This window comes from Hippocampus comes, unplaced genomic scaffold, assembly GCF_001891065.2.
Source record: "Hippocampus comes isolate QL1 unplaced genomic scaffold, H_comes_QL1_v1.1 scaffold182, whole genome shotgun sequence".
Taxonomy (NCBI): domain Eukaryota; kingdom Metazoa; phylum Chordata; class Actinopteri; order Syngnathiformes; family Syngnathidae; genus Hippocampus; species Hippocampus comes.
This window is the reverse complement of record NW_017805335.1, coordinates 424121-436412: the sequence shown is the minus strand read 5'-3', so window position 1 is coordinate 436412 and position 12292 is coordinate 424121. Positions and strand designations below refer to the sequence as shown.

General features: G+C 40.9%; 1 protein-coding gene across 2 annotated transcripts in view; it reads left to right on the top strand.

Annotated features, from left to right (window-relative positions):
* The window catches only part of xpr1a (xenotropic and polytropic retrovirus receptor 1a), an 18595-nt gene extending 7256 nt beyond the window's left edge, over positions 1-11339 (top strand). The window contains exons 8-13 of one of the 2 annotated variants that reach the window (XM_019871721.1): positions 2146-2314; positions 3480-3680; positions 8863-9029; positions 10407-10546; positions 10654-10833; positions 10959-11339. In XM_019871721.1, coding sequence (XP_019727280.1) covers positions 2146-2314; positions 3480-3680; positions 8863-9029; positions 10407-10546; positions 10654-10833; positions 10959-11016 — 915 coding nt within the window. In that variant the 3' untranslated portion in view covers positions 11017-11339. Of the gene's footprint in view, positions 1-2145; positions 2315-3479; positions 3681-8862; positions 9030-10406; positions 10547-10653; positions 10876-10958 lie in introns of both variants that reach the window. The other variant, XM_019871720.1, reaches the window with a different exon arrangement.
* The last annotated feature ends 953 nt before the right edge of the window (positions 11340-12292 follow it).

Genomic DNA, 12292 nt, shown 5'->3' with positions numbered 1-12292 from the left:
CCTCAGCTTCTCCCCCAGCAGGAGCCCCCTTCAACCTTCCTCATACGCTTGCCCTTTGCTGCAAGTCTCCCCGCGCTCTTCCGACATGGTTATAGCGAGCTAATCATCTGCAATCTCAATTTCTTTTGCATGATCATACTAAGGCACACGCAATTTGAAGACTTTTGAGTTGCACGATGTCGGTCCGATGCTTGCGATGTCGTATTATTAAGAGTCGCGTGATCACAACAAACGCCGTTAGAGTGTGTTCATCGAAGCCAAGTGTGAACCTGTCTGACAACAAGACGAGGCGGAGGACAAATATTTCATCAGGGGACAAACTGCTGCTAGATTATTATTGTTTGCTAAGGCAATGAACTGCTGGCAGCCTTGCAGCCTTGAGAGGCGCACACACAGCGGATAGGCTCGATCAATACACACTGTGATTGACAGGGTATATCGCTTATGTATTCTTTGACATTTTCACTGTGTCCGTGCAAGCCCGCGTCAATGGTCTATGTCGATTGTGTGCATGCTAGATTTGAGGGTGTAAAGTACATTGTCGCAACTAAATGTCACATGTAGCCTGAGGCTGGAAACGAACGGAGGGTTGAAGCATTTTTACAAAAGGTTTTCGAAAATTCGCCTCCGGCTAAAGTCGGGTGGCAAATACACTCACCAGCTGGACACAACAGTCGGTCCACATGATTGAAAAACAATTCGGGTCCAGTACAAAAACGTCCCCGTTGTTAATTGAGCAATCTGGGTTGTAATTATTTCGCTGTTGTCAAAACACATTATAACAATACAGTTAACGCTTTGCAATTAGCAGGGATCCGGGATCAAGCCCATATGCCGAAAGTTGCAAATAATGAGCCCCCCCCCCACCCACACACACACACACACACACACACACACACACACAAATATACATACATAATTGCCCATATTACTAATTTAACCCATAAACATACACTCAATTACCCCAAAACACTTTCATATCATTTAAAACTCACTTTACATTCCCCTTAAAATGTAATGACCTACAGATTATTTAATTTCTGAAAAAAATGGCCCAAATCTGCTCAGCTTCACGAATATAAATAAGAATACCAATTACTGCACTACTATCCTATTCGCCATATTATTACATTTTTACTTAATGATAAACGGACGCCGTCATTTAATCCTGTCACGCACCCTGTAACCTGATAACATGATAAGCTGTCCACTGTAGTGACCGCTGTCCGTGAAAGGGTTAATACCTAATGAACAGTTTATCACCAAAAGACAATCTTTACTTGAGCACTTAGGGACTGATTTGCTCACGCTCGAAAATCGCGTGCGCTAAATTGCGATTCACTCGAATTGCCTGCACTGGTTGGCGAGAGGTGGAAAAGTGATGAAGACCAAAACGTTTTGTTTTTTTTTAACGGTTTTGCCCTTCAGGTTCCTGTAATGGAAAGTTTGAGAACGCGAATGAAGTGATGGAATCGGAAGTGTAAAATATTGCTGAGTTACAGGAAAGAAAATCTATTGCTCTGCTTATTTGGGGGTTTTGTTTGATCAAACTCACCCCTACTGTGTTTGAATGAGATCTATCTCTCCCTCTTGCATAGTATTTGTTTTTAAAACTATGGACGGCACAGTAATTTGAAACTTGCACAGCAATCAAATGTCGTCCAAATAACACAAATTCATCCTCATTTAGCACGTCCCGTGGCGTGCTAATGAGGCATTTTGCCATGTGCGTGCTGCAAACCATTAAGTGCGGTTGTTAACTGCTTAGCGCACTCTTAACGGCAAACAATTATGCGCTGATTCATTGTCGACGGTCCCAAATTGCTGTTTAACTTCCCCGCAATGGGATGACAATTATATATCTCCTAAGTAGCTCAACGGAGCAATTGAGCTCCTCATGCAGCGTCGTCCTACAGCATTGCATCACAACTCAAATAATAAATCTGTTGTTAAATACCTCTCTGGCTGCAACAAAATTATCATTATCATCTTTACAAAGGCATTATTAATTATTTCTATTCAGTTCTTGCATTTGGATCCTTTTGGATGGTGAAGGTGTACCTAATGAAGTGTCTCACGGGTGTTTCGCAAACGACGATCTGAAGCTGTGGCTGACATCTTTGCCGTTCTCATGTGCGTTTCCAGTTCCGAGTGTTTACGGCACCGTTTCACCGAGTGGAGTTTGCCGACTTCTGGCTGGCCGATCAGCTCAACTCGCTGGTGGTGGTCTTGATGGACCTGGAGTATCTCATCTGCTTCTACATCTTTGAGCTGCAGTGGGGCAACAGCAAGGGCCTGTTGCCCAAAATAAACGGTGCCTCGTTCATTCTTCCTTTGTCTAACCTGATTACATCTCAATCCTGTTGATGGGTTCTTTGTCACATGGTACCGGTGGCTGCGGGTTGTGTTTGAGTTGTCCGTTGTGTAAATATAAGATGATTACAAAGCATTCCCATCTCCTGTTCTGAAAAAAAGTTCCATCTATCCACACCTTAAATCAATTCATCCCCAAAGTGTAACGGCTTCTTCAAAAGTTCCTTACTGTAGGTAACAATCATCATGCTCATCTTTCAGAAAAGGTGACAATCACTATTTTCCGAAGGCATTTAAAAAATTAAATTTCATGAAAATTATTTTTTAAGCACTTATCTTATTTAGTACAGTGGTAACTTAAAATACTTTTATTTCAAATTATCTTTCCCCATTGAAATGAATAGAAAAGACGTTAATCCGTTCCAGCCTCTCCCAAAAAATGCTTTTAAATTTGTTTTTAATTAGAAAAACCACACTCTCTATATACTTTATTAAAAAACAACAGAATTAAATATAATGTAAATAAACTTTATTTTATTTGTATTTTTATATGCAGATACACAAGAAGCTGGTCAAAATTCCTCATTAAGCCACGGTAATATCAGTTGTTCTTCACAGAGGATGAAGAATATATGCCTGAGAGCATTGTTACATTTTCTTCCCGCATGTGTTGCTCCACCGTTTATGTCAAATGTGTTGCTTAAAGGGTTATAACACCGCAACACCAATGCTATTCGTTAGCCCGCCTATGGTGTTTCACATTGTTTGTTAGCATTAAGCAAAACGGACTGTATTCAGGCAAAGCCATTTCGTTTTTAAACACAGTGCACAATTCTCTGTTTTATTTTTAGTTAGATAGAAAAATCTATATTCGAGTGGTTAAAAAAAAAAAAAAATTGGGGTTAATTGCTGTCAGCCAAACCTTTATCAGAAATAAATGGAAGATGTTTCTTGAAAATTATCAATATAAATAATAGTATAAATGTTATTGTTTTGAATTGCTCGTGGTATCGGTTACTTGGTCTTAGTGTCAATGAGGACTCAAAAGTTGAGCCCTCGCACTGGTATCGGTCTGGAAAAGGTGGTATCGAACATCCCTTACAATATTGGAGGCTGTCAATCAAATGGCGAAGAGAAGTGACTCAACTCATGTGTTTCCCTTGCAGACTCGAGTAGCTACGTGTGCCACAGCTACTCGTACGGCCTGCGCGCCATCATCCAGTGTCTGCCCGCCTGGCTGCGTTTCATCCAATGCCTCAGGCGTTACCGAGACACTAAGAGGGCCTTCCCCCACCTGGTGAATGCTGGCAAATATTCCACCACCTTCTTCGTGGTCACATTCGCCGCACTCTATGCCACACATAGAGGTAACGCGCACACACAAGCACGCACACACTATACGGGTCATACACTGCAACCATTTGCTCAGAAGAAGTGAGAGTCTATCATCTCAAGCAGCCATGTTGGCCTCAAGGAAGAATAAAAGCACACAGGCTTTGTATTGAGGTGTGTGTGTGTGTAGGACGCAAAGGTGACCTTGAGCATATGACTGCCAGAAGTTGGCCTTCGTTTGGCCGCCAGTGCCGCCAGCTGTACATTATAGAAATGGAAAAGCTTTGTCAAAGGCATCCGTGGGTAAACAAGGTGTTGATCTCTGTGTTCAATGTGAGGGTCACGCAGGTTAGCGAAACAAAAAGACAGATGACTGGAAAGAAGAAAACAAAACAACATTGACAGGATGAAAATGGGGAGGGTTTGTGGTCCATTAAAAATCAAGTCACTTTCAAGCTGACAGCCTCGTAATCAGCCTGCAATTACAGTATTCTCATCGACAAGGCCAATCGCAAAGGAGTTCATGCTTAAAGACCGTAAAAGCTTCTCTTTGGCGCTTTGTGTTGAGGTAGTTTATCACGCATTCTAGTGCGCTTCGCTCATTTCAAAGCATCCCCCCCCCCCTTCCACTCAGATGTCAGTTTATAGATTTTTTTTTTCCAGGCCAAGTCCAGCTCTTCCTCTTTCAAACAAATGTGATTTCCCGCTTTACTTTCCGATATGTATTCGTTTGCCATTACATTAGATACACCTGCAAATTCTACGTTAACGTTCAATTTAGGTTGATGCTGCTTGAGGGAAATCAACTGATTGAACAAAAAACGTATGCTGTCATCGAAAATTTAGGCCCGCCATACACCGACGGACAGGATGCACTAAAATACACTCGGTGGCTCACACCAGCACACCAGGCGATGGACCCTCATTCAATATCAACTCACCGCAACAGAAAAACTGCGACACTTGTGTTCTTGTTGGGAAGCAATGTTCTGAGGCGCCACTTATACGACATGGAAGTGGATTTCCCCGGCCACTGTAGTTATACTCTGATAATACGAAGACAGCAATCGGGCGAGTCTTGGACATTTTCAAGGCGGATGGCTCCGTTTATTGACAACAGAGACTCTCCACACTTTGCTTTTTCAGCCGCAGGTACTCATGATATTGTAGATATAGTGAGCTATTATTATTGCAAATTTTTTTTGTTACAGCTCATGAGACCACATTGGGATTTTTGTTGGGCATTTTTGAGTGGCACCCATTATTCATTCTTTCTGTAACTCTTATCCTTATAAAGGTTGCATGATATCCATTTTTGGTTGAACTGCACCGCATCATACTCAGAGCTATTTCTAATATGCATTAATTCCTCCGATGTGGAACCCCTCACAAGGAGGAAGACATTGGGACAGGCTACTAGGTACCAAGCACGTCCATTAAGTCACATCCTCCTCCTTCCTCTGGTCTGAAGGCCGCTGACTAATGGCCTCCGTTCATGTCTTATTCTCTATGAAGCTGTCTTTCATCCCACCTAATCGTGGAGGCATGGACCTCTGGCCTGTTCATTGATGGAGGATGGTGCGAAATTGAACACTTGCACACATGCCGTGTAAATATTTGATGTTAGCTCTTGCACCCCAAAAAAAACCCCCAAAAAACACTTCAGTAATATGCAGTCTTGGAAAGGCCTTATTTAAGCGGTTACTACAGTGGACAGATTATCAGGTGACAGGTTATCATTATTTGTGCATTAAAGGGTGAACAATATGTTTATTATTGTGGTTTTTGTTTCCAGTGGCAGCGCTACGGTTTAGCATCATATTGAGAGCTGGTTCTAAATTTTTATTTCTGGACCAGTTAAACAACATTTGTCCTATTTCTATATGCGTAGGTGTTTGTAGATGTACCTAACTGACTGAAATGTAAATGATGGCTGTCGTTGCTTCGGACTGAATGAAATCAGCAACTGATGTCGGAGAAGGCCGGGGGCCGGAGTTTAATTCATATCGTGAGGTGTCACTGTTTATTTCTTATCAGCTTGTCGGTGAGGATGTATCGCTATCTTCGCCAAAGCCATCACGGACGGTGGCGCGCGGATGGTGTTTGTGTGTGACCTCACCGCCTCACTCCTTCCTGGAATGGCTCGTTTTTATCTCCGGGAAAACATCGAAGGACAAATACAATAAATTATAGTCTCTGTGTTAAATGAGATAAACGTTCAAGTCAGTGCTCTGAATATTGAAGTTGACCCTTTTTATGAAACGCTGCTCTTGCAAAGTGCTCACAAGCCTTTAACCAGGTAGATGCTGGATGAATTTAAACGAAACCATTTCAAATTTGAAATTGAAAATGAACCCTTCCGTGCACAAATCATGAAGAACGTGGAACCTGATAACGTGATAAGCGGTCCAATGTAGTAACCGCTGTCCTTGAAAGGCTTAAAAAAGATGGTTTAAAAAAAATGACATGTAATTACAGCTCTTATATTTACGGGTTCTATTATGTGAACCAGGATGCTGCACGCAAGGGCAGATTTTTACAACTTGTATCCATATGCCAACAAGCTTGTCCCCTTGTGATATAAGTGAGACATCATGCGTCAGAAACAAAATGCAGAAGTTGCTGTCAGTGTGACGTAAATATTTTGAAACATTCATGTCTTTAAGGTCAGCCAGACGGAAAACAAACTTCCCGAAACCAGAAAAGTACAGAACTTTTTTCAATAAGTATTTAGTGTTTTCTCTTCTTTTCCATTAAATGACAGGTGTCAAACTCAAGGCCCGGGGGCCAGATGTGGCCCACCACATCATTTTAAGTGGCCCGCAAAAGCAAATCAAAGATGACAACTTCCATGATGTTGGCTAAAATGTGTACCAAAATTTCACATTTTCACACATAATAAATCAGTGACATATTGTAACCAAATCCCTCATTAAAGTTACTTAAACAATAATTGAATAAAACATTATTCTTGACTTCTTCATATAGTTTCAATCATAACGGCCCTCCAAGGGAAACGGTAATTATAATGTGGCCCGTGACAAAAATGACTTTGACACCCCCTGCATTAAATGATTTGTAACATTTCAGTTTCAGAGACGGTGCTTCTTATAAACTTGACATCTCTTCTTCATATTATATGAGACCATTTTTATCAAATGTGCTGTTAAATAGCAGAGGAGGAAGAGAGGCCCGAGATTGAACTCGAATCGCAACGAGGCCGGAGCCGACAGCTTTTATGACTTCATTTCATGCGCTGCACCCTTGTCAGTGATGAGGCGAGAACGTGAAACGGCACACGCAGACGCATGTTAACCAATAAAGATGAAAGACGCTTTAACCGAGCGCTGATAAGGCCGAGCACGGTCTGGCTGCAGTTAATAATCTAGAGCCACACTTGGCCCATCAAGATCTTTTATGTTTCTCTCAGTAATCTACATAATACTTTGCGGGAAAGTATCCGAATTAATAAATTTGCTTTCCTGTGATACGTGCGTTTTTTAATTATTTGGGTGATAGCGGTGGGTCGTCATAGAAACAGACGACTCCATCAGCGAAGACAGATTGATGCTATGAAGTTGCTGAGTTAGAAGTGTGTGCGCGTGTCACAGACTGATACGCTTTTGTCACGGAGGAACCATTGTCACATCAGCTGTGCTCACACCCAGACGATCTGGTGGTGCCGAGCGCAAGTGACAACCGTGGCACATTAACGTGTTGTGAAACATCATCGGGTGTGCGGCGGGTAGCGCGCCAATTTTGCTCTGTTTGTTTGAAATATATTATTGACAGTGTTCCCTTGACGAATTGTGATTGGCTACTCACAAATTTACCTATCCACAGAAAAAAAAATACCTACAGTATTTTATTTATTTATTTATTTATTTTTTTTGCTGTTTCAGAAATGCCCTCGGATGCCACAAGATGGCACCAAAGCCGTTTCCACTTGTTAAGTAGTACTTTGGGTTCATCATGAGGCATGTTGTTTGCCAAGAAACTATTTTCAAGTGAGAGAAGGAATTTCTATTAGACTGTCAAAAGCCATACCTCAGAAAAGAAGTGCTTTGCTCTTTGATCCGGCATCTACAGGCAATTCTAAACCTTTTTATAGGGGATGTGGAGTATTTTTGCATGAGATTTCTGTTTGCACCAATAATGTATCTTTGTTTATCTGTCTATGATGGCAACATATAGTGACAGGCAGAACAATTAAATGCACTTCCACTAGATTGCAAATCGTACTTGTGCTATTCATACAATTAATTTATGTCTGTTGTCTACCTTTTGTGAAATTTTTGTTTGTTGATGTACCATGAGAGAGAGAGAGAGAGAGAGAGAGAGAGATTTAAATCCTGAAATGTAAAGCCACACTGTTCTAGTTCCAATCTGTAAATTGCAGCTCTGAGTGTAGTCATGGGTAATTCATTAGCTAAACTTGCACAATTTAATGAGATCCAATGTCAGAGGTTATTAAAAACAAATCTACTTTTACAAAGATCATGACCGTACATTCAGTTTTAAAACACACTGTCAGAGAAGTATTCATCCTGCAACGTTGATTAGTGTGGTGCTGCAGACCTGAACATCATAGCGAGATACGTTTTTATTATTTTTACCATTCCATACTAGATACATCTGCCAGTATATTAAGTACACTTCTCAGAATGTCAAATCAATCATAACAAATGTTAATAGGGCTGACAAAACGCGTCAAATATGGAAGTTCTTTTTATGTGTCTCTTACCGGTGGACATCTATGCCTCCTTCCTGCTCGGGAGAGCTTCTGCTCGGTATTGATGATATGCTGGCGCCCTCTACTGGTGAGAAGTTGTTTCTTGCCGACTTGGGGAAAAAGCGGGAGAAATTGGACAAAAACTACGAAACTCGATCGAGAGTCAAAAGTTAGGCAAAATAATCTCATTGAGGCCAAATTGTGATTCTTCGGGTTCAATTCGGGGCCAATTCAATGCTTACAACTTTGTTGTTACAATTTCCGGGAAACGCTGTCCTGTTCCAGCACGATTGCAAGGTGAAGTTTGGTGTGGAAGAAACGCATCAAACACCTTCAAGATGAACTCTCCGAATGATTATTGACAATCAATTGCAAATTACCCTCGCAAAAGGGGAAACAAACTCTAGATTTTCTCATCCCATGACGACAAATTCGTTTCCATCAAACACGAAATGGATTTGTGTGCGTTTGTGTGTGTGTTCCAGAGCAAGGCCACACAGACGCTGACATGTTCTTCTACCTGCTGATTGTCTTCTCCACCATAAGCTCCTTCTACACGCTGATCTGGGATCTGCGCATGGACTGGGGACTGTTTGACCGCGGGGCTGGAGAAAACACCTTCCTCCGAGAAGAGATTGTTTACCCGCACAAGGTAAACTCCCCCCCTCTCTCCACACCCCATTAGCTTAATAGCATAATTGCCTTAGTCAGCCTAATAGCATAATTGCCGAGGTCAGTGACAAGTAGTATGCAGGCTCCTTCTCGTGGCAAAAGAATGACTGCCCCGAGTACAGACTAATTCACATTCTGCACGTTTTATAAGATCTTTTTCCATTTACATAACTGAATAATTATTTTTAAAGGGTTTTAACATGGATGCTCCCCTTTAAATTGATTTTAATAAATCTCACGTAACCCCCGGTTTGGGGTACACGAAGGCACTCAAAAAGAAAAAAAAACAAACAAAACCCAATTATAGCAAGCATATTGGCATTTTGTATTGATATTGTAACAGTAAATTAAAATGATTATTAAGGAAACAACAACAAGTATTGTACATCTCAAGAACTATTTTGCAATAAACACAATATAGTTCAATTCAAAAGGTGACCCTGATATTATACGGATTCATCAAATACACGGGAAAATATTTTAAAATGGCAATTTCCAACCTCATTTCTATACTACAAATTATTTAAAGTGGTGTAATATCCATTTTTGGAGATTGCGAATGTAGGATTTTCATTGTCTTCATACCACAATAAAAAAAAAAAAAATCTAACCATGAAATATTTTAGTGTGTTGAATGAATCTATATAATGCAGGTGAAACTCAATAAATGCAAATATTCTGGAAAATGTCATTTATTTCAGCTCTTACCTTCAAAAAGGGAAACTGGAGATTATCGTTTACAGCTACGGAGAGCACTCAATTCACCATCTCAAGAAAATAAATGACACCAGAAATACCATCCATCCATCTCATATTCTGATCCGCTTGTTGAAGTGTTGGAGCCTATCCCAGCCGTCTTCGGGCAGTAGGCGGGGGACACCCTGAACTGCTTGCCAGCCAATCGCAGGGCACACAGAGACGAACAACCATCCATGCACACACTCACACCTAGGGACAATTTGGAGTGTTCAATCAGCCTGCCATGCATGTTTTTGAAATGTGGGAGGGAACCGGAGTACCGGAGAAAACCCACACAGGCCCGGGAAGAAGATGCAAACTCTACACAGGAAGACTGAACCCACAACATTGACACTGTGAGGTGGACACGCTAACCACTGGATGGCCGGGCCGCCCACCAGAAATCCAATTATTTATGTATTTATTTTTAATAGGTTGAAATTGGCCTTGTGAAAAATCTTTTGGTCGTGTGCTTCATGTATCTGTGTGTGAGCTTCACTTTTGAATTGAACTTTTGTCGGCTATTCAAATGTAAGGAGCGGTACCTGTGCATGCCGTGATGCTTCTAATCCCAGCTCCACCCCCCACCCCCCCACCCCGCCCTCTTTTTTTTCTGTAGGCCTACTACTACTGTGCCATTTTAGAAGATGTGATTCTGCGTTTTGCCTGGACCATCTCGCTCTCTTTGACCACCATGACCAAGATTCACTCGGTGGGCGACATTGTGGCCACCGTGCTGGCACCTCTCGAGGTCTTCAGGTGTGCTTTCTCCTTACACCCGCGGTCCTCAGTTGACAACCGTCCCCACATTGGACGTTTCCAGACTTCAAAAGTATCTCGACGCCACCTTGTTTTATCCCTTGCAGGCGTTTCGTGTGGAATTTCTTCCGTCTGGAGAACGAGCACCTTAACAACTGCGGCGAGTTCCGCGCGGTGCGAGACATTTCGGTAGCGCCGCTCAACGCTGACGACCAGACGCTGCTGGAGCAGATGATGGACCAGGAAGACGGGGTCCGGAACCGCTCGGGCAAGAAGACCTGGAAGAGGTCCTACAGCCTCACATTGCGGCGCCCTCTACTGTCCTCTCAGTAAGAAGACAGCAATCGTGTGGTTATTATGGCAGATGGCGAAACGTTAGTTGTCTTCTTTTTTTTTTTTTTTTTTTTTGTAGATCCAAAAAGGACACCAAGGTTCTAATTGAAGATACGGATGATGAGGCCTTCAGCTAAATCACCAGCAAGCATCAGCATTGTTCACACGCAACCACAAACACACACACACAAAGGAAGGATATTCCTCACCATTTTAAACTTTCCTCTAAAACGTAAAAAAAAAAAAAAATCGGACAAAATGTTTTAAAAATGTTAATGGGCAATGAAAAGCATGGATCTCCATCTTTACTGAGATTGATCTTTTTTCATCCAAAACACAAAAACAAGTTTCCCACAGTTTTGTGCATTTTTTTTGGATCTAAACAAAATTCCAAAGCAATGAGAAGAATGTATTTCCAAATGTTGTTGCTAGTTTGTTTGTTTTTTTTTTACTTAAAAAAACAAAAAAAAAGGCTGTAAATAATGCCTTTCAGTTTTTCGTGATTTCCCTCCCAAGACAGGCAATTAAAAGCATGTCCAAACTTTTTTTCCAAACTTTTAAAAAGTGGAACCAATAGGAATATTTCAAAATGTAGGTTTTCTTTTTATAAAAAAAATAAATAAAATAAAAATAAGAAGAAAAAGCATGTTTTTCCAACTTTGGTGGATTTTTGTTTCAAAATAAGAAGTGTGTATTTTCAAAGCTGTGGGTTTAATTGTCATCTTAAAGCTTTCAAGAATGTATAATATGTCCACATTCTGTGGGTTTTCTTTGTCGTCTTAAAAACTTAAATATTGAGAATGTGTCTTCGAATGTGGTAGATATTTTTTATCTTACAAACAAAACAAAAAATGAAAAGCATGCATCGCTAAATGTGCATTTGTTTTGAAATAGACATTGACCAGAATGTATTTTCACGTTTGTGGATTTTTTTTTTAATTTAAAAATACTGACAAGAATGTATTCTGATTTTTTTTAAATCCCCCCTTCCAAAAAAAAAAACAAAGACGAGAAAGCTTGTCTGTCCAAAACTTTTACGTTTTTAAAGTGAAATCGAACTCCCCCCAAAGCAAAGCCTTTTATTTTGCTTTTATGTCACAAAACATGGATGGGAATGTTTTTTGTGGCTTTAGTTTTTTCTGATAAAAAGAACAATCTCAGACTTAAAAATGGACATATTTGATTTTCATTGCTCAGTGACAAAAATCATGAACACAGTCTCACACACACACACGCACACACACACACACACACACACACACACACACACCACATAATATTGTGACACAACCCACTGAAGCACAAACATAGTTTTAAACTCGATTTACAAAACAACATCTAACCCACCAAACTGCCATGCTTCATCCTTCTTTTCCTTCCTTCTCTCTAGCCTTTCATTTTGCCGTGCACAAA